The sequence below is a fragment of the Apteryx mantelli genome, chromosome 16 (assembly GCF_036417845.1).
Source record: "Apteryx mantelli isolate bAptMan1 chromosome 16, bAptMan1.hap1, whole genome shotgun sequence".
Lineage (NCBI taxonomy): Eukaryota > Metazoa > Chordata > Aves > Apterygiformes > Apterygidae > Apteryx > Apteryx mantelli.
In genome coordinates this window covers 854,143-876,098 of record NC_089993.1, presented here as the reverse complement: position 1 = coordinate 876,098, position 21,956 = coordinate 854,143, and the positions used below count along the sequence as shown (strand labels likewise).

The window sequence follows — 21,956 nt, the reverse complement described above, 5'->3', positions numbered from 1 at the left end:
CTCGTTTTATCAGTGAGTGGTAGTGACATTATCTTCTGTGGCCGGATGAAGATAGAGAGCAGAGAAACAGAAGAACTAAAAGCAGTGTTCCTGGTGATCAGCATGGGAAAGGGAAGTTTGGTGTTGTTTTGCATGCTGTTGCAGTGTGTTAGGCTTGATTTACTTTTATCATGCTTTTTTTTTGCACCCCATTCTCTCTTACAGATATCTTGCAAGGAAACTTTAAACCTGATTTCTACCTGAAATACATCCAGAAGGATCTTAGATTAGCTATTGCTTTGGGTGATTCTGTCAACCACCCAACTCCTATGGCAGCTGCAGCCAATGAGGTGAGAGTTGTTCAGTGCTGAGATGTATGTTATTCAGTATTTCTTCAATAGGTAGAGTTAGAGCCATTTTCCAACAGGAGACAAAATTTAAGAGCGGTGTGGTCTCTAAGACATGGCAGCAGGGACTGAAATATATTTTGGGTAGGAGGGAAGTGGATCTGATGCGATTGTGGAAGCCCTTAAAATGTCACCTTCAGTAAACACAGATGGCCTAAACAAGGCCCAGCATGTTCTGATCTGTGCTGTTCTAATTACTCGGAGCACTATGCAGTTCTCTGGTTTGCAAAATAATTTCTGCCAGAGAAAGTCTTCCCATGGGCGTAGTCACTGATCCTTTTCCAATTTCTCTTCTCTAGGTCTATAAACGAGCAAAAGCATTGGACCAATCGGACAACGATATGTCTGCAGTGTACAGGGCCTACATCCACTAGGCTGCACCATTCTTACTGTTAATACTATGATTATTGATTAATATTATTATGATACTGGGTTTTAACTCTGGACCAGTCCATCTCTGTCTCTCCATTTCCTTTTATACACAGACTTTGAGATCTGCCGCGAAGGCAGCTGCTGCGGTGAGCCTTCCCCTGGTGGCAAAAGGGAGGGAGGAGGGGGCTCGGATTGTTGCAGTCTGATTAGAAAATCCATGCCATGCACTGACAGTCATGGAACAGGACAGTGGCGGCTTGTTCAGAAGCTCTGAGGCAACTCTGCCAGAAATCTGCTGCTTGGCTGCTTTTGTTTTCCTCTTTGTATGCTTGTCCAAGATGCTGTTTCTAATGATTCCTTTTCTCCTTTGCTGTGAAATAATGTGTGTGTTGGACTCTCTGCATCAAGGGGGCAGGTGACATATGTCCCATCTACCTGTGAATATCAGTAAAGGCCTTGGTCCCAATTAAGGTGAGGAGCATTCCTGTTCATCACCCACTGTTAGAGAACAAAGCACCTCCCATGGAGGAGAAGGGCAGTTCCAGAAGGTAATTGGGTTGCATGCAATGCTGTCTTGATTCTGTTTCCTTTTTAAACTTCCACCTCCCTGGCACCTTGATGGAGGAATTCCTCATACTGACAGGAAGAACCGATTGCATCCATGTCTTCCCCTGTACAGACAACTCTAGCTTAGGGAACACAAAGCTTAGTGAAAATGAGAGAATGCCAGTGTAAACATAGCCTCCTAAAAGGTTAATCACAGCTGCCCATCCCACAAACAGTATTGGAGATTAACATGTTTGCCTAGAAAACTGTAAGAAAAGCATACAGCTTAAAACTGGGCCAGAGGTATTTTGCTTGGTGAAGGAACAAATCTTACGGTTGCTCCTGGCCTTGGTTTATGTTGATTTACTTCTTGCTTTTCTTTTTTTTTATATGCCCTAGTAGTTAATATTTACAAAGGCTTCTTGGACTGTAGCAGTGTCACAAGCAGGGTGATGAGTCTGAAAGGGATGAGAGGAATGACTGTAGAGCCAAGAGTTTGAGAGTCTTGAGCTCCATTCCAGGCTCTCTCTCTGGCCTTTGCATGGTCATTTTATCTCTTAGCCTGTTTCCCCATCTTTAAAGGTGGGTGATAATTACCTACCTCAGAGGGATATTTTGTGTACTGATTAGTGATCTTTGTACATGTCAGATTTTCCATACATGTCTGTAATGTTGCTACTCTGGGTACAACACTAGTGCAACGTGAGAGTTTTCCCTGTACTTGTCACTCTGCTTGTGGCCAGATACCAACTTCTAGAAAGACTGATAAATAAAATGGGAGCCTAAGACTTCTGCTGAGCTCTAGCCTAGAAATGTGGGAATTGAGCTGCAATGGCCAATGCTTAAGAGCAGAGAAGCTGCCAGTGTTGACAGAGCAACCCAGAGTCCAAAGGATGCCTGTCTCTCTAAAAATGCATAAAGCATGGGGTTTTTAATTCTCTCAGTATTAGCCTTTTAGGAAGGTTCTTGCGTTTTAGATTTGAGAGTTAGTAAAATGCCAGTAAGAAGCTTTATTGGCCAAAAACACTTCTTAGTGACACAGTCTCCTCCCTTGGGTTGGGGTTCTGAAAGAAAAGAAGAATTCCAAGTAGACTATGTTCCTTCAAATCCTTGAGGTCTGCCCCTCCCACCATTTTATGTTTCTAGGCACTTAATGGCTGTTTAGGGCAACTTTCCTGTGGCTCAAGATTTCTTGCCAATCCTGCTTTGGGCAACATGTGAATATGGCTCAGGGGCACCTCATTAAGAAGCAGAGAAAGTATCAGATACCCATTATGGAACATGACATCTAATTCCTAATGCTGTAAATGTTACTTTGTGTTGAATATTTCACCTCCGCTGATCACTATTATTTGTGGGCTAATATTGTATTATGCATTATGTCCTGTGGTGAACATCTAGTAATAGATCTGTTACACATCACTTTGCCTGTTTGTCAGTGGTATATGTGAACAATATTAGTTATACATACACGTTTCTTTGGCAGTACAACTGTCATCCTGCATGTAGATATTCATATTAAAGGCACATATAACTATCCAGGATAACCAGCCATTAGCCTGCTTTTGACATACTTACGCTTTCCCCCATCCAGCAGAACTCAGCAATTAGCATCGGAAATCCTTGGTTAAATACACTGCAGTTAAGAAATCACCTATGTGATTGTGTAGTGAGGGCATCTGGGGGAAATTGTGCATTTGGGGACAGGAGATGAGACCACAGGTTTTATAGCGTAAGATATGTTGGGGGAGGAAAGGTGGGGGGGAAGGAGATACTGTCTCAGATCCAGCCGAAGGATCAGAGCTGTGCCGAGTCAGCGCAGCAGTCCCTGGACTGTCCCTGCAGAGGCCTCTTGGAATAGATGGAAGGTGAATGGGTCTGAGCCAATGTAATCAAGGATCTCCCTCTGTTATGCCCTGTGGTGCCTCTGACAACGGTAGGTGTAAAAGCGGAGCTCTCAAGTCTCATGACATGTATTTCGTAGAGAATTCAAAGAATCGTATTTACGAGGGGCAGAACCACTCCCCAGTCGTCCTGCCGCTGCAGGTTTTGTTTTCCAGAAATACCATAGTTCTCAAAATGGAGACCGTTGTGTGCATGGGAGTGGCGGGCGCAGCCTAGTTCAACACTGTAATTTATCCTGTAAAAGCCGGACTGCAGCTTTCTGGCTAGGTAGGTGCATGTAGATCGGCTGGAGGGTGTGGTGCTGCCTGGCGGACTGTACAGTTAAAGATACACCAGGGAGCAAAAAGAGACTGAGAGCTCTGCAGTGGATCCAAAGAGAGGAGGAGGGGCGGAAATGGTGAAAACTGGACTGTTTCAGATGCTGTTTGAGATTGACCGAAGTGTCAGTCTCACTTGGATTCTTGTATTTATTTCTGTAGCCTCTGAACATGGATCATATTCTGTTCCTAGGCCTGAGATCTGGGGGAGGGAAAGGGGGGAAGCTGTGGATTGAGAGATGCTCTAATAAAACTGGCTAGTCAATGTTGTCTTAATATTGTTGACAATTCTGTAAAGTTCCTTTTTATGAGGATTTCTGTTTTAGCAATTTGCTTTTTTTTGACTCCCTCCTTTTTAAAGAGAAAATGTGACACTTGTGAAAAGCTTGTAAGAAAAGCAGTTTCTTTTTTCCTCAATGATAGATCCTATAGTTAATTAAGGTTGTGAATTTTTATTTTTTTGCCTTGTTTTTAATTAACATTTGTCATTCAGAATAGGATGTGTGAAAATGTTTAAATGGCAAAACAAAAAGATTTTTGTGCACTTAACAAAGCTACTGGCAAGAAAAAAATAAAACCTTTCTTGGTAACACAATGTTCTTGTGGCAGTTTCTAAAGCCCCTCAAACCTGTGTTGTAGCATTAAAAAAGCATGTGCGCGTCTCACCCCGTTCCAAAATCGGAGTTGAAAAACAGCAGCGCACCTCACAGAGCATCTTGGTGCTAGAAGCAGCCTGATCTTACAAGTGAGGCGCTACAAAGGATGAATTTGGCTTCCATACACAGAGGGCTGTCTGCATTTGGACTGAGGGGAGGATGAAGGCTTAAAGTGAAGAACACTGAGATACATTAGTTCATGAACTTTCTAGTGGTTAGAAATACAACTTGTTTCTTTGTCTAACTGTTGGGAGCCCGGCAGACCAGTTAACTCTGTGTGGACTACCCTTTCTTCTAGCATACAGGTTTTTTGAGCACCAACCCTTACATGGACTCAGCAGTGAGTGGGGTTTTCCAATATGGTGAAGACAAGATCCCTTAACTGAAGAGTTTGCAAACCCAAGAATATTGCTTTTTGAAGATCCAGGCAATATTTGCTGTCAAATAGCAGTAGATTGTTTATGGTAACTTCAATGTAAAGAGACTTTCATGTAAGGGGCTAGTGCTGACAGCTGTCGATTAATGGTATGCTTTACTTAAAATGAATGACAGGTAAAGAAAGAAAATACACTTCAACATTATGACTAAAAGCAGTCCAGAAAGTGATGCACCGAGGCCGCTGAGGCTGAGCTGTGCTTCAGTTCACAGCAGAGATTGGCAATGTGGAAAGCTCCTGCTTCACCTGCTCTGTGAATGAATAATGCATTCACTTCCAGGACCTTCCTTACTTACATAGTAAAGAAGACTGCACTGTTAGCTTCGTAAACCTCATGTGAAAAGGGACCCCAAACTTTGTGGATTTCACAGCCTTTCTACGCCAATTCTGTCCCTGACGTTTGATTGTATTGAATTTCAGAGCAAAGGTACAGCCAATCTTGGAAGAAACTGTAATGTGCAAATGCAAAGCACTTAGTGATATGGCATGGAGCAGCTGGTGCTATACCAGGTGATGCGGGTAGCATCATGAAGGCCAGTGCTCCCAAGCGGTGAAGAAACATCTCCCAGGAATGCTGTCGGTGCCTCTTCTGAAGCTGCGAGTCTGATACTCCTCAGGTACTGACTTTTTCACTTATTTTAGATAATGTAATATTGCTGGGGTGGTGGGAGGAGAAACAGATAATGCCATAGAACTCCTCGCTGCCTAGCAAAAAGAGAAGACTTCTATGAGGGTATTCATTCATCTCCATTTCAAAATCTTTGAGAAGAAACTGATGAGACTCCAAAGTCTTTAACCATTCTTGAGGATTCTTATGTGTGATTCAAGTGCATCTTAACCAGTAAGCAGTCAGCTATGGGTTCAACTAGTGCAAATAAAAAAAAATTACAATAATCTATGTATCTGCAGTGCGAAGATTAGCTAGTACTGTTAGCACTGGCAATACTGTTGAGTATTCGAATGATGGCAAGTCAGTGCTTGATTTGACTTGGTAAGACTAGTAAACAAGTTATCTTTGGCAAAGCAGTGGGCTGTCATAGCTGTTGGGCCAAAGGAGGGGGAGGGGGGAAGAAAAAGAGCAAGCACTCCAATGCCATCGTTTCCTTTAAAACAGATGGTTTCCTGCACTGCTTAAAACTAAATGTTATACCAGCTGGCAGTTAAATGAAATGGAATTTAACAGGGTTTCTGTGGAAGATTGTAAAAGGTTGACTGTGAAAATCAATAACCTTTCCCCTCCCTAACTCTCTGAGATGCTGTTAGTTACCTAAACTGGTTCTTTGTTTTCATCTGCTTTTTAAAACTCTCAAAAGAGGTGACATGTTCTCCCATCTCCAGTCACCAAGGCTTCCCCTCTCATTTCCATTTCCCTGGCCCAGAATGCTGTTCCAGCACCAGCCTGCAGTGATCTCCTAAAATTATTCCCTGTGGAAGCTGTATTAGTTTCCTACAACTCCCTCCCTCACCCCAAACTGCAAACTCCTCAGGGCCAAGCACAAAGATTTACTGGTTATTCAGACTGGCTAGCTGTTCTGTACATGGCTGGAGTTATCTGAGTTATTTGAACAGACAATGTTGGAAAAAAGGCTAAGAAAAACCTTCCAGGAATTGAAGTTCAGTGGTTGAGAGCTTGGCGTGCCGGGCTGCTCGAGAGGCTGCTGGTGGGAGCTGGGCTTGTGCCCGCGTGGAGCAGGAGTCCTGCACGCAGGTGCTGCGAGGGGGGATGCCCAGAATAATCAAAAAGTAAAGTTTCACAAAACGACAGCGTTGGGCACCTCAGAAGAGGGCAACAGTGCAAAGAGCTAATGCTTGTGACACAGCCCACACTGTTAAACTGTGTTTTTAAGCGTTAAAAGATGAGGCATGTTAAATGGAAACCTAACTGCTGCTTTGCTGTACAGGTTAGTCCGCTTGCGGCTGTGCTCATAAAGCAAATTTGCTATTGCCGAGGCTTTTTGCTGCCTGATGTCGCTCCCAAAACTCTAGAACCAACCTGACCTCTGTTTCCCTTTCCTTTCCTGCTCACAGATGCTTTTTCTGAACCAAGCGGGCAAGCTGGAAGCGGTTTAGTCTGAATGCAAGCGTGCTTCGCTCGCGGTTGCTCGTTGTGGTTACAGAGCCCAGGCTTGGACGTGGGTGTTCGAGGGTGCGGCCAGAGCACCGGCAGCACCCCGAGGGCCCTGCGCCCCGGGAGCTTCGCTACGCTGCACCAGAGCTAGAGGGGGTGGCGATGCTGTACACACTCACGACGGCCTTTTTTTTTTTTTTTTTAATACCGGGGGATCTTTTTTTTTTTTTTTTTTCTTTTTAAACTGAGTAGATGATCCTGGTTCTGCTCCCCAACCTCCAGCGGTGCTGCTGCACCAGGCGCTCTGCTCTCGGGCTGCGGGTCCGCAAGCGCCGCGATCGCCCTCCCAGCCCCGGCGCGCCCTCTTCCTCCCCGCCTCCGTGACGTCACGCCCCGTCCTCTGACACCACCCTTCCGCCCGCCTCCATGCCGCGGGGGGGCGGTGCCACGGCCTCAGCCAATCAGCCGCTGCGCCTGCGACGCTGCCGGGCGGGGAGCGGGCGGCGACGGTAGCCGATAGCGACGGCGATGGCGGCGGCGATGGCGAGCGCGGCGGAGCGGGCGGTGCTGGTGAGTGCCCAGACGGGACCCGGCCCGGCTGCCGCGGCCGTGCCCATCGCTGCGGGCTGGGGGCCGGCGGCGAGGCCGCTCCCCCGCGGCCCCCTGCCTGGCCCGCGGCCCGCCGGGGAGGCGGCGGCGGGTCTCGGTGCTGTGCGGCCGCCGCGCTGCTCCTGTGCCGCCTTGCGGCGCTCGTGCCCTGCCGCGCCGCGCGGGAGCGTCCACCCGCGGCGTTCCCGGTGCTCGGCGCTTTCCCTGGCGCGGGCCCGCAGGGGTGTCGTATCCCCCCCAGTGGCCGAGCCTGGCTGCAGCCGTTGCTGCTTGCCGGCCTTCGCCAGGCCTGAGGCCCCCTGAGATGCCTTGTTTCTCCTCCAGACTCCAGCAGTGGCGTGTTTTCCGTTTTAACCATTTGCTGATCCTCGGCGGCCTCAATCTTGCTCTTTCCCCCCCCCAAGAATCACGAGGGTGATTCCCCAGTGCCAGGGCGAGAGGCAGCAGACTGAGACACAGGCCGTTCTGCCTGAACGTAAGGGAAAACTTTTTGCCTGTGAGGGTGACTGAGCCCTGCGACAGGTTGCTCAGAGAGGTTGTGGAGTCTCCATCCGTGGAGATGTTCAAAACCCATCTGGACAGGGTCCTGGGCAACCTGCTGTAGGTGAACCTGCTTGAGGAGGGGGGTTGGACTAGATGGTCTCTAAAGGTCCCTTCCAGCCTCAACTGTTCTGTGATTCTGCAAGGGTGGGCTCTGCTCACACTGTGCTTTGTGTGGGCCTTGAGCGAGTCCTGAGGAAGGTCAGCACTGCAGACGGTCAAAGTGCCTGTGGGTAAATAATGAAATGTGTTTGCATGACCTTAATCTTGCACTAGTCGGTTCAGCACATATTGCTTCACGGCATGCAAGGCCTAGCTAATGGCAGACGTGGCAAAGCAACTTCATTTGTTTGTTTGATGAACCGTAGACAAAACACTGATCAGCTGACATTGCAGACGTTGCAGATGTAGCCATGGAGGTGAGTTGGAAGAAGTAAAAATTTCCTATCGAGAGAGAGAAATTTTCATGGATATGCATGTAGGCTAGGTGGAAAGCAATATGTAAAACCCAGAAAACCTGATCTTTCTAAAATTAAAGTGATTTGGAATGGTATGACTAGCATTCCTCACATGTTGTCCACAGCAGTGATGAATGAACTCAACTTACTGTGAAGGGAGTACCTAGGGAAGATCCTTTGCCCTCACTGGAGGGAATGAAAGATACCAGGGACAATGTGAAGTAGAATAATGCAACCTAAAGCAACCCGCATGGCCACAGTATGGTGGTGGAGGCACTAAAGGCCTGCTCTGTATCCACATCCTTTGGGAACATGAAAGAGAGTGAGTGCCACCAGAGAATATTACAGAGAACAAGAAAAAGGAGTTTAATATGTCAGAGTGATGTCCAGAAACCCCAAACAGGAATAAATGGTGAATGTGAGTTGTCCTGCACCCACGCTGGTACAAAAGAAAACAGAACCCAACCCAGGTTCATTGTGTGCATGTAGTTCTTCCGGATGGACATGTGTTAAAACATCTACTCTCATCCTACTCTATGTTCAGATAGCTCTTCTTGCATAAGGGGATGTTACTACATCAGTCTATAGTCATTTCATGTTTTTCATGATGAACAGGAACTGTCTAGCAGAGAAACCAAGGGCCTGGGATTTCACTAACCTGGCTCAAATTTCTGAATTGTCCAGCACCTTTCCGATTTGTCCATGCACAGGATGTGCAATTCATTCTCTTCCAGTGGTTTCCATATGGAAAATTCCTCATCTCTCACAAGGCAGCAAGTCTCAATCTCTTCTTTGTCCCTTGCTTGCTTCTTTCCTCACTTTTCATGTGATATTCTGTCCCGGGGTCTTGTGGTTTAACAGTAATGGTTAGTTGTGTATTGAGGATCTGCTTTATACGGGCTTTTCTGTAGCAGACAACTGGCTGAGGCCTGACATGTCATCAGATCTGAACTTGTTTGTTACTGTTTACTGAAATGATGGGGCATCCTCAGCTGTTTCTTCTTCCCCTTTTTAATTTATCTTTCTTTATTTTTAGGCTGTTGTTGTTTGGTAAAGTGCAGAAATTTGAGTGCAGCTTAAAAAGGTGTCCCAGCTTTTGACAAGGCAGGATCTGGGCTTTGATGTGAAACTTTCATTCTGTGCTGTCTGTTACCTCTTAATACTCTAGTTATTGGTACAATGCTTTGTATAAATGCTGTTTTGTTGAACCAAGTCAAAAGAGGAATAAGGAAATTCACTTGACTGTGGAGAAGAACTGGAGAGTAAGGCACCTGACCAAATCAGATAGAAAAAAATCTTTCTTTTCCTTTTAGCAAGTGATGTAAACCACTGGTGCCTAGCAGTATGCTTAGTTTAACTGTTTGGCAGAGACTTCAAATGACTCTATTGCTATCTTTCCATAATGTAGGAAGAAGAATTTAAGTGGCTTTTACAAGAAGAGGTTCATGCTGTCTTGAAACAGCTGCAGGATATTTTGAAGGTAAGGGTATTTGCTTGGTCTGTTTTTGTCTCGTGGATTTATCTTTGCTCTTGTATGTGAAGAGTGGGGGTAGATTTCCCTGGAGCAAAAACTCTTGGTAGAGAGAGCGCAGAAGGGGCAGCAGGTCATTGCGCATGTCCAGTGCAGTCCCCACTGTTTGCTTGCCCTCTGATTCTCAGGACTTGGTTATAAAGTGGATTTCTCCTAGATTGCCCTGTTCTTGGCCCTATTTGTTGAGAGAGCTGCTTTGGAAAGGCATGTGGAAGCAGCTGGACGTGTCTGCCAGGTATTTGCCTCAGATGTGAACATCTCTGGAACAGAGAATCAGAAGCTTCCTAGACTCCTATCGTATGATGGTGGAAAGGAGCCTGATAACCTTTAGCTGACCAGCCAGCACTTGTGCAGTGGTTAGCAGCATGGGCCCTCTTCATTGGAAACCATCTTTTCCTCAATATACCCACTTCTCTGGAGGTACCTGCCCCTTTCAGAGTAATGAAGTGCACAGCTGAACTGCGATATGGGCCTGAGGCATCTTTAGCCAGCCTAAGTGTAGGCTGTCAGGTCCTGCTCTCTCTCTGCGCTGGCGCTGGCAACTGCACAGCCATATGGTGTAGTGGTCAAAGAACAATGTGCATGAAGATAATGTGTGTTTTCCTGCTAGAACAGTTTTCAACAGGCCCGGACACTTAATACTGGGAAGTTGCAGTGGGGGTTAACAGATGATTCAAGAGCAGGGACACAAACATGAAGATGAAGGGTGGGTACCAAAGAAGGTAGGAGTGCAGTAGCTCTGACTCAGAATGTAGCTCTGTAGTAGGTGAGGCTAATCTGTAGTATCTGCTTTGAAGAATTTGTCATGGTTTTCAAGATGAAGTGTGGTTAAGAGGACAATTACCAGCTAGTAAAACCAGCCGGGGGTCTCATTTTCGTTTGAGAGTTATCTCGTGTATAAAAGACCAATTGCTTTTGCACTGTAGTTCCAGGCCAGTTGTTTCACTGAGAGCGGGGCTGTGCACCGGCAGTCTGAAGGCCATGTACGTCCTGGGCTGCGTAAAGTGAATTTCCTGCTGTGCAAAGTTCAGTGATTCCTGCGGCTTGCGTGTGGGCACTAACATCACTGTCTGATTCCAGGGGCCTGAGCTGTAACAGTGAATTTCCTGCTGCTTTCCTACAGCTTTGTGGTGAAGCAAACTGAGCCTTCCACTGTGCTCAGCTTGCTCCCGCATAAGAATGAGGGAAATCTTTGTCCTGCTCTATTTTTGCTGGGCAGGTCGCTGGAGACTTGCAAACATGACTGTGCTGTGTTAGACTGCTCCCTAGGCTTTTTTCTTCTGTTCCCGTGTTGTCTTTGTTCTGGGTTTGGACACTCCAGCGCTTACACTGTCCTCTCCCTTGGGCAGGAGGCTTCTCACAGGTTTGCTCTGCCGGTGAGTGGCTCAGAAGGAACGATCAAGCAGGAGAACTTTGTGCTGAGCACTTCAGGGTAAGTGGTTGCACTGTCAGTGGGTCGCTTCTGCTCTGCCAGTGCTCTCGGGTGGGGGCATGTTTGGCTTTGCTTGGCAGAGGTGAGCCATTGATGAGATGAGGGAGTGCTAGAAATCTGATCCTTTCATCCTCGCTCCATGAAATGCCTGTGACTGCCCTGGAAACTCCCTGTTATACCAAAGGGCACTGTTAGTTGACCATCTTCACTGAAGGTCTCTATGGCTTTTCCAGAGCAGAGGAGTTTCCTTCAATACAAGATTTGGCTTTAAAAAGAAAAAAAGCAATAAACCCAAACTCTCACAGAAGGTTAACTTACAGGCTGTTGCTGTGTTCCGGGGGCTGCCTTAGACAGACCTGTGCAGTTTCCTACTGAAATCTATAAAGCAGTCATTGTTTCCTGTCCATCCCCTGATGTGTTGCATCAGGGCACTGCTGTCAGTGCAGTTCTTGCCAAGGGAAATTTGTCTGATTCCTGGGGCTGGTGGACGGAGTTAAAAGACCTGAATTCAGGCCTTCATTCAGTTTCTGACTCTGACCTTGGGCAAATCTTAACCATTGTCTTAATCTCCCTAAAATAGCAATGATAAATCTACTTGTTACAGAGCAAACTAACACCTGTGCAAAAGGTGCTCTTGAAGTGCAGTTCTTCTGAAATTGCATCTGAAATAGGTGTTCATTTTTTTGACCTTCAGTGTAGGCCTCTGTCTGAACAGTTGCACTCTGCCAGAGTTTGCAGGCTTGCTGCAAATTAGGGGTATTTAGTCCTTGTAAAACAGCACGGTGAGGGTGCAATGCTTTTTTCCACTTGTATATGAAGCACGTAGCACTCCTGTGTCAGTAAGCTATCCATATCTTGGGTTTGTTCCTGTTACAGCTGTTTTTAACAGCAACCAAATTGTTGATAGGTAATACATTCAATAAGCTGAGTTCAGAACAGAACTTAATGTTGTAGGCAGGGCAGTTTGGTGGCTCGTAAAGAATAGGACAGCAGCTGGAAAGAGGCTAACAACTGGGGATTTGAAAGTGTGTGTAGAGAAAGCATGTTCCGTGGAGGAGCCTGAGACCCTCTTTGGAGAGTTCATCTGCATCCCCCATCCAAACACTTGTCCAGCAGCGGAGATGATTTTTCTTCTGCTCCAGTGTTTTACCCTGGAAACTTGGCTGGCTGCATGGGGTGGGGAGGGGTGGTGTTGTGTTGGCAGTTTCTGTAGGTGTCTCTTGCCTCCTGTGACCTCTGTTGCCCAGATCTTTCTTGTCGTTCCAGCACAGACCAGGTGAAAGGTGTGTTAACGCTGCAGGGAGATGCCTTGTGTCAAGCAGTGAGTACTTGCCATGCCTCTTGCTTTGTTCTAGCAATGAGGAATGAGGGGGCGCTCATTCTTATTATGCTTACCCTTATTATTTAAGGTAGGCCTTAAGTATTTAGTGTTTTAGCAACTGTTGAAATTTGTCAGGATCCAACAGCTCAAGTCCTTCTCTCTGGTGGTGATTGGCTTATTTCTGTTACTGCTCTCTGGGTTGTGCCGATGCCAAGGATGGTTTTACAATAGCTATGGTGCCAGCTGAACTGTGCACTTGATGTGAGATGCCTCCAGCTCGAGTTATTTGGATGAGGGCAGTCTGTGAGCTGCTGCCATGCTGCCTAGATTTAGGATTTCAATGGCTGAATTCTGGACCTGGTAAAATTTCATTGCAGAGCTGACTTTTGTCTTTCCCTGTGTGTGCTGCTCTGCCTTTCCTGGTTAGGGAGCAAGAGCTAGATAAGTCACAGTCTATAGTCCATTCTGTATAAACGCCATAGACTTACTTGATTTGCAAAAAATTTACCTGTTTGCCAGCAAGAAAGAACCGTCTCTGACTGAGGTATGTTGATATGATGATGACTGGTAGTGCTGCTAATACTAAAATCTCTATGGTGGATGGGGCAGCAGACTTTTACAGGGATTCTTTGCCCATATTGCCTGTATTGTGCAATATCAGATTTCCTTAGGGGCCTTCTGACTTGAGCTGGTGTGTCCTACCTGGCTCACAGTTCACTAAATGCCTTGTCACTTATCCTTTGTATTAACCTCTTGCTGGAAAAGGAATGAGGTTTTGGCTGTGCCAGGACTGCTTTCAATAGCTTGCGAAGGCGGTCTGTGAGCCAGAATGGGGTGGGAATGGCAGATCTCTTGTTCTGTGTATGGGGGTGGCTTGCTCTCACATGTTTGTTTCTTTCTTCAAGGACATTAGTTTGAAAATGCCCAGAAATAATCAGCTCCTGCACTTTGCATTTCGGGAGGACAAACAGTGGAAACTGCAGCAGGTACTGTTAGCTTTAGATGACTGCCCTTGTGCAGAGTTTGTGCTTTCCCATCAGCATGTGTAGCCCCTTGCTATCAGAGAGGGAAGGTGATCTCCATCCCGCATTCTCCAGCTCCAGTGGTGAAAGCTAAGGGAGGAAACAGATGAAAGTAAATTGGAGTTATGGTGCTAGTAGAGAGGTTTGTGCTGCTTGTTCCTGAAGCGCTAGCAAGCTGAAGGCTTTCTTGGCAGCAGTCCTAATACTTTAAAAGGAGTGCCTAGGGTGCCCGCACAGCACTGGCCTTTGTGACTTTTCATAAAACCAAGGCTAGCAGGGCAAAGAGTAATTTTGGAGGCTTTGAGCTGGCTCAGTAACTTCCTTTTCATTCTCTTATAGAACCATTTCTTATTGCTGAGAACAAATCTCACTGCCTTGTGTTCCTGCAGCATAGCTGAATTCCTTCCATTAGGGAGTTAAAAGCATGTGGCTAGCCAGGACGTTGACTCTCTTCCCACCTCTTTGGTAGGAGATGCCTGATTTCAGGGCATCCAGTGCCTGAACTTGAAGACATATTTTCCCACAGTTACTCTGCCGTAGCTGGGCAGGTTGGAGAAAAAGATGTGTTTTATGTATTTCACTGTGCCATAGCTTAGATTTTTCCAGTGCAGGTAATCAGTGCACTTGGCCTTTGAGTGCAGTTTTCAATGGCTCTATTAGCAGAAGAGTGAAAACTCTACCTGGTAACCATGTGGAAATCTAGAAAATTATCCGCTCTAGATATTAACATCAAATTGAACTGTGCCTTGTTTTTGACTTTCAACCAGTTAAGAGTAGTGCTGAAATGAGTTTGTTTATGCCTTGCAGCAAGGCAAGGGAGTTTTTGTGATAACGCTCAGCAGTGAATCCTATTTTGTACTGCTGCTCTGTTGATAGCCTTCTACCAGCTTTTGGGCAAAGCACTGTATCTTCCTTTATTTACTTGGAAGAATTTTGTGTTTTAATGTTGTTTATATGTGGAATGTGTGTGCCTAAAGACCTATATATAGAAGCATTTACTGTGATTGCTTTGTCCTGTCGGAGTAAGAAGGAGCCTTTCAAAATGAAGCATTGCAAGTCTCTTGCCTTAGTGAGTGATGGCAGTTGGAGGAGTCTTGAGTCTCTGTGCAAAGAAAGTTAAAGTCATAGATAAGAAATTGTAGTGCAGGTGGGGAAAATTCTGAGGAACTAGATTAGAAAACAGAGCAAAATCAAGGGGGAATAAGAATGAAGAAGTGAGTCCCTGTAATGACAAGATCGGCATTGCTGATTTTGGTGTCATTGCCAGGTTCTATATAGTTTGTCCAAAAGCATTTGGGAGGGGTAGAGACTGGAGGCGATGGTGTCGAGAGATGCCATAGTCTGAGTACCTGCAGAGTTTCTGTGCAGTCTGTCAGTGGATTTTGTCATCTCTCTTTCCTTTCTGTAGCCTCCAGAGCCCCATACTTTCTAAGGGTAGGGCTCTTCTGTGATCCCTGAGCTCAGAGTGAGAAGGAACTAGTGCCCCAATCTATGCCAGGGAGGCCTCTACAAGGTTAGCTGGGAACTGGCATTGGTTAGAAGCAGTATAAATGTATCAAACTACAAATATCCCAAGCTGACTTATTGATCTCCCAGGAGGCACATCTCATGTAGACTTGCCTGCTTACTCTTTCCATTTATTGCTCCCTCTGACTTACCTCTTTCTGCCTTTTTTTTTTTCCTTTTTCCTCCCCTCCAGTTTTCTTGCTCTTCCCTGGAACTGAACATAAATCACCTTCTCCCAGGGTCATTTAGTTCTTCCTCTGGTTTGTCTTTACTCCCATGAAAGCATTGGGATACACCCATCAATCTTGGTTTGGTAATGGACTCCTAGCTTCAGGCTGCCTTGATTGAGATGAACTCTTGCTAGCTGTGTCCTGAGTTTGGTCAAATTCTGCACAAGCTGAGCAATGACAGCTTCTCAGGGCTGGGGATAGTTCTCAACCCCAACAATTACAGTTTAGAGAGGCTCTGAAATGCTGCCAGGGATGCTATGGTAGAAATTAATGTTTGCTACTCTTTGCTGCTATTAATATAATGTATGTCATAGGAACTATCAGAGCCAAAACCAAAGGAAGAAATCCGTATTCATCTTGCTAGACCTGACTGCCATATGCTGTCAGCAATGAGAATCCGTAACCGAGCAGTCACAATCGGAGTGCTCCCAGGATGGGAGTACATGACATCACTGTTCCTTCAGGGCAGCAGCACTATTTTTATTGATAATCCAGGCTGTAGGTATCAGACTGTTTATCTCCATCCATCAGCAAAGAGATCAATAATGAATCTGAATAGCAAGTGTCTGGTATTCAGAGGGCAATAGCCTTAATAACATTTGAGCAGTCACCATTTCCTTTGGGTTAAGGAGATAGTCAGGGGAACCACTACTTTGTAGTGTATATTATAGGGAGTGCTTCTTTAATAGGTTTGTGTTTTGTACATTTGCAGATCCAGGATGCTAGAAACCATGTTAACCAAGCAATTTACCTGCTTATGAACAGAGATGTAAACTACCAGTTCAAAACAGGCTCGGAGGTCCTCAAGGTGAGAAGAAAGCGCACTCAAGTTAGGAAGGAACACGCATGTTTCTTTCCTCCCTCTTTCTTTTAAATACTCCAGGTGCATGTTACTATCTTGACTCTCTATTGGAAATGTATTCCCCAGCCTAGGTATAGGTACTGTGTCAAGGAGTATCCAAGTTGCTTCATATTTGATATGAAACCTTACCAGTATGGCATCAGAAACATGGCTCTAAATCACTGTGATTACCCGAGCAGTTAGTGCCCTGCTGCACAATGGTGATGTCCTGAGAGCATCTCCTCTGCTCTCTTCTAGATGAAGCTATTACATAAGTCATGCTCTTCCTAGTCAGTCAGTGCTCTTGGGGACAGAAGAAATGAGGCATCAGCAGCAAATGAGATTACGGTTACTACTCATGATTTACTGATGATTTGAAAGTGCCTTCTCACTTGCCAGTAATGGTGATGCTGTCTGGTACACACCAGCTGCTGTGTGGCAGAGAGCCCAGCCCTCTGCTTGGAAATGCTCTCTGGACCACAGAGAGTTTGGACTCATTTACTACAACCCACCACAGTATTGAGCGTGAGAAAGCTGAACCTATTTAGTTTCCGCACAGGCAAGGGCTGTCAACAAGAAGGAGATACATAAATAAAACTATTTCCTTTTTACTTTTGGGTGGAAGGGAGGAGGGAGAAGCTGGTCTTAACACAAAATGCCTTCATCTTAGCAGTCATGAGCTCTATAACAGATGTATGTTGCTTCCCACTCCTTTCTGGAGAAGGAATTCTGCCTGACTAGAGTCTTTGGACAGTGGGGTTTTTGGCAGGATTGGGCCCACGATGAGCTGGTTCCTTTTTCCAGTACCCTTGCTCATAGGTTGTTACGAACATGAGGGCCCATTCGGCAGTCATTTTGCACATGGTGTGGGAAGGGGGAGAACTAGATTACAGGTTGTTCTTTTTCTTCAATGCCTGCTGTTCAGAAGATCTTTTGATGTGTTTGTCAATGCTTCTGTGATGTCATTAACTGATTTCATCTTCTCTGCTTATTCATGTAATGAATGACTATTACCTCTTCATTCATTGGTATTGAACAGCCCTGGCCTTTCTTGCAAATGTCTTTGACGGTGGTAGCAGTTAAAGTGCATTTATGAGTCCTTAATTCCTGTTTTTTTTTTTTTTTTTTGGGGGGGGGGAAACAAGAGGTCTCACTCCCTGTCCGTCTGGTTCCTTGTGCAAAGGATGTGTAAACACAAAGACTTTATTTTAGTGTGACACAGAACTCTTTTGGATGCAAATACCCTCTCTCTGAGGAAGAATTTGAATTAAAACAAACCTTGGCTGAAATTCAGAGCAGTAGAATATGACAGACATCATGCTGGCAGACTGTAGGAGCAGCAAGAGCTCCTGAGGGATGTGTCTGCACTTCCAGTGACTTGTTACCACAGAGGAACCTCTGGGTGAGAGAGAACCTCCAAGAGATATCAGTGTAATGGTTATGTTTTTGATGAGGAGATAAACTGCAACTAGCAGGACATGCCCCTAGCTTACCTGCACTGGTCAAGCAGATTGCAAGTCCAACCAAACCTCAGGTCAAGAGATCTTTGGTCTCCAGTGGCACAATATCTACATGGATTCTCCTTCACTTAGCTTGTTCTGGTTTTAACATCTGCAAAAGGCTGTAGCACTCTGCAGCATGACCGTGTAGGGATCACCACTCAGTAGTGTGCTGTATGTTATCTTATAGCTCATGGATGCTGTGATGTTACAGCTCACAAGAGCCCGGAATCGGCTCACCACTCCAGCCACTCTGACTCTACCAGAAATTGCCTCCAGTGGTCTCACAGTAAGTATGTGCTGGTCTAGATCTGCATACAACCTGGCAGCACCCAATTGTCAGGATGTTGTGCTGCATTCCAGTGGGTTTAGAAGTGCTCCTGAGGCCCAAAGAGAGAAAGCAAAAGTAGATGAAAACCCTGAGCTCAGTGGCATTTTTGATTGCTCTGTATCTCCCCATGGGAGAGCAGATGACTTGGGCATAAGGACTCCAGTTCCAAGAGAGATTCTGATCTCTGCCCAGAAAGCTTGCCTGGACTGATTTATCCTTGTGAGCACTGATGAGAGGAATCAAGGAGTGTTGCTCCATCCTCTTCTGTCACCAGTGCTCATACCTGCACCATCTGATCAGGTGCAGCAAGAGAAACAACCATTACATGCATGCTAGTCTCCCTGCTCAGTCTCTTTGTTGCTTTCCTAATGTCCCTCTCAATATGAGGTAACTGCAGCATCACTTAGAAAAAGGTAGTGATTTCCTAGCTTTAGAAATAATGGTCCTTTCACTGATAAAGAAACTGCTTATCTTCTCGCCAGAAAATGTTCACCCCTGCTCTGCCTCCAGACATCCTTGTGAATTTCTATATTAACCTGAATAAGCTGTGCCTGACTGTCTACCAACTCCATGTGCTGCAGCCCAGCACAACCAAGGTGACACCTACTATCTCTTCAGCCTGCTTTCTTCACCTTTCCCTCCCCTCCTCCTTGAGGAGGAGGTTGCACTGTTAGATGGTATACTGCTTATAAGCATAAGTTAATGCAGAAGTGACTGTGCCTGCTATTAAGTGCCTGTATTTAGATCTGCTGCAGCTGAAACACTGTATTTAAATCTAGTTTGGGGCATGGCCACTTAGTCAAGCAGGAAGTATCAGTGCTCTGGAGAAAGCTAGTAACTATTTTTTTTGCCAAGTAGTGCTTTATCTTGCAATATATATTGATAATTTTTCATAATTTTGGAAGGACATAGTTGTATTAATCCAGTTTTAATCCAAGTAGTATCTTGGAGTCTATAAATGTAGTTTTGATATTTACTCTTCTGCTTCATGTTTCTACATCAAGAGTGTTACATATGGGTCAGTTTGATGTCTCATATAAACAGAATTAAACTCTTAAGGTTTATGAAATACAATCCCTCCTTCAGGATATTTTTCCTAAAATCCATCTTCTGTTTTTCTTTTGGATCTTCAGATCAGTATGAATTTAATTCTGCAGTGCTAAAATTTAGAGCTAAGTTGGACCCAGCCACTGTGTAGAATTTTCTTTCTGAAGAAACAAAGAGTCAAATGTCATAGATTCCATATGTTAATTATAGTCTTACGCAGGCAGATATAATACAGGTGTTTCTGGATGTAAGGCTAATGTAACTGCAAATCTTAAGGTTCTCTAAGTAGTTTATTTACTATGTCAAACTCCTAATGACCTTTGCCTTCTCCTCTAGAACTTCAAGCCTGCTGGAGGGTCTGTTCTGCACAATCCTGGCGCCATGTTGTAAGTACTGTCACTACAAGGGCTGCGTAACATGGATAGGAGGATGCTGAGGTTAAGATTGAAATGCCTGTAAGCAGCTTTGATTAGGGCCCAAAGAGAGCGTCTGTTAAGTGGAAAAGCAGGACTGAGCTATTTGACTGTGAATGCATGTGTACCCATAACAACATTTCTTTAATGACCTGGCCAGAGAGGCCCAGAGATGTAGTTTTTCAGGATACAGCCCACGCATAGACTGCACTGAGGTTGGCAAGAGATCGGACTTGTCAGCCAAAAAGAGCATTAACCTGTTGGTATTGCCTTCTGCGTTTTCTGCATTGTTCCTCTCTGGAAAGTGGTGATGTTCCTACTTGAACTTTGTTCAGTTTTTGCTTAACTCTGAGTCTGATCAGAAGTAGACTGAGAGTTTTCATTCTGTAACTTTGCCAGGTGCTGTTTTAAATGTAGTAGAAGTCATGGTGATCTCTCTCATGAAAAGAGAGGACAGTTGAGTTGTGTGAAGCTGTGCTCTTATTTCTCCACAGTGAGTTTGGCAACCAGAGGTATGAAGTCAGCCATGTTCATAAAGTGGAATGTGTTGTCCCGTGGTTAAATGATGCCCTTGTCTTCTTCACAGTTTCACTGCAGCTTTGCCAGCAGCTGAAGGACAAGGTAATGGCCTTAGAGAAGAGGCTTTGTTTTTAAAGGACTCCAGGTGTTAAGAGGACTTCCGATCTCCTAAAAATCTGATATGATGTTATTCAGTATATATATATAAATTGTACAGAAAACAAGTGATGAATACACTCCAGTACTCTGGAGCCCAGCAGCTGGTTGGCACTGCCCAACAGACAGCCATCTGGGATAGATGTAATAGCATGGCAGATGTGTTGCTGACCTAGTGACTGGATGGAGAGGAGCGTGTAGAAGCTTTTGTGTTCTCAGTCATGAGCTGGATGTTAGGAAATGCCAAGGTCCTGTAGAGGAGGCATAGAGACCTGTTTAGTAAACCAAATTGCAGTAGACCTAAGCTCAGTTCCAGCTTTGCAGCTGACCTGGCTGCCACATTGAGCAAGTAACTTTGTGCTCCAAGCTCCAATGACAACAGCAGCAAATCTGCCTTTCTGAAATGCAGTGCTGGGAAATGCTGTAAAGCTCAATCTTGGCATGCTCATTGTATGCTTTTTCTTTTATGGCCTGGGGGATCCAGGAACTTAACTGCTTCTCCTCTTGCTTTCCAGATCTCAATTTTCTCCAGTTACTGGAACTACAGGCCGTACTAGTTCTCTGTGGAGTGTCCAAGCCCTTACAGCACTACCACTGTCGCCCTATTTGTTTCCCATGTGCCAGCTGAGTCCAGGTCAGCCTGAGGAGTGCTGTGGTTCACTGCCCTATGTTCTGCCATAGGGTAGGTCCAGTGTTTCTGGAGACACACCTTCAGTAGCCTTGTCTGAGACTGCTGCATGTGCAGAACACCAAGCAGTGCTGTATGGTTGGCAAGAGCTTCTGCCTTTGTTGACACGGGATTTGTGGTTAGAGCTTTGCAAGCCCCTGATGATCTACATTATTCTGTTAAAAGGGACAGGGTAGGGCTGCAGGCCACTCTCACTAACCGTATTTGCACATAGTGCAGTAACTAACTGCTGGGCTGTGAGCTGGCTGGGAAGGGATGAAGACGGACTAATTTCATCCTTCACAAAGTGCAGGGCATGCTGCTTCATGTAGTGAAATATGTCGTCGTGACTTGGCCCAGCTGAAGTTTTGACTAGCCCTGAGCTTCTCCCTCTGCTGTCTGTTCTGTCCCTGCCCAGGTTATCGATTCCCCTTTGGGGTTATTCTTACTTGCTGCTGTTTGAACTCTTTTTCCCTGGTGTCAATGTGATCATCTATGTTAATATTTTTTCCTAAGCCCTAGCTGGGCCACTTGTTTTTTTCTAGGTTTAATATCTCGTTTTCACTGCCAGCCTGTGGAGCTGCCCCAGTACCTTGAGCAGAGCTGGGGTTCCCACTGTGCAATCTCACATCCTGTCATTAAACCCAAAGTGAGTACCACGTTGTTCTTATGATTTGCTGCCTATCTGTGGATACTACAATATGTAACTCATCCCTCTAGTCAGTGATAGCTGTGAAATAAAGATCCTCAGACCTGCCATGCTCCTGTGGGCTGTCAGTGCTGAGAATAAAGAGTGTCAAAGACTCTGTGGTCTTTTACAAGTGAGTGGCTGTGCTTAGGTCTGATGATGGGCATGCTGGATTATTGCTTGGGTGGGGTGGAGGAGAGAAGACAGTAGTGGTCTCTGAGGGCAGAGCTTTGCAACTCTTCAAAGGCCAGGGTTGGTTAGTGCAGCCTGAGCATGTAGCTCTTAAGCCAGTGCTGTAGAACAGATACTTCCAGCTCTCATCTGACACCCAAGTACTACCTGAAGCATTTCTCCAAACTTTCTTTGTCCATCATGTTTGGAAGAGGGTGTAGATGCTGTGACTGGGTTGGGTTAGTTCATTGAGCTGGCTGTCAAGTGAAGAGTATGCATAACCTGTCTC

The 21,956-nt window shown here is 45.5% G+C and overlaps 2 protein-coding genes across 12 annotated transcripts in view; both read left to right on the top strand.

The window, feature by feature from the left end:
- GLYR1 (glyoxylate reductase 1 homolog) overlaps nt 1-4,121 on the top strand; it is a 28,875-nt gene extending 24,754 nt beyond the window's left edge. For all 5 annotated transcript variants that reach the window (XM_067306638.1, XM_067306637.1, XM_067306635.1 and 2 more), the window contains 2 exons: nt 205-329; nt 686-4,121. In XM_067306638.1, coding sequence (XP_067162739.1) covers nt 205-329; nt 686-760 — 200 coding nt within the window. In that variant the 3' untranslated portion in view covers nt 761-4,121. The remainder of the gene's footprint in view (nt 1-204; nt 330-685) is intronic.
- Nucleotides 4,122-7,176: 3,055 nt separating this feature from the next.
- On the top strand, nt 7,177-21,600 carry ROGDI (rogdi atypical leucine zipper). Of its 7 annotated transcripts, none has more exons than XR_010885832.1 (13): nt 7,177-7,256; nt 9,702-9,773; nt 11,174-11,256; nt 12,523-12,577; nt 13,483-13,563; nt 16,048-16,143; nt 17,866-17,964; nt 18,489-18,602; nt 19,390-19,439; nt 19,961-19,978; nt 20,053-20,087; nt 20,657-20,823; nt 21,354-21,600. XR_010885832.1 is itself a non-coding variant. In XM_067306391.1 (13 exons), exons 1-12 carry the CDS (start codon nt 7,215-7,217, stop codon nt 20,767-20,769), a joined length of 858 nt encoding a protein of 285 aa, XP_067162492.1. In that variant the 5' UTR covers nt 7,177-7,214; the 3' UTR covers nt 20,770-20,775; nt 21,354-21,600. The 7 variants fall into 7 exon arrangements, 5 of the variants coding, with proteins under 5 accessions (XP_067162492.1, XP_067162491.1, XP_067162490.1 ...); XM_067306391.1 differs by having other exon boundaries at nt 20,657-20,775; XM_067306390.1 differs by having other exon boundaries at nt 20,657-20,775; nt 21,325-21,600.
- The last annotated feature ends 356 nt before the right edge of the window (nt 21,601-21,956 follow it).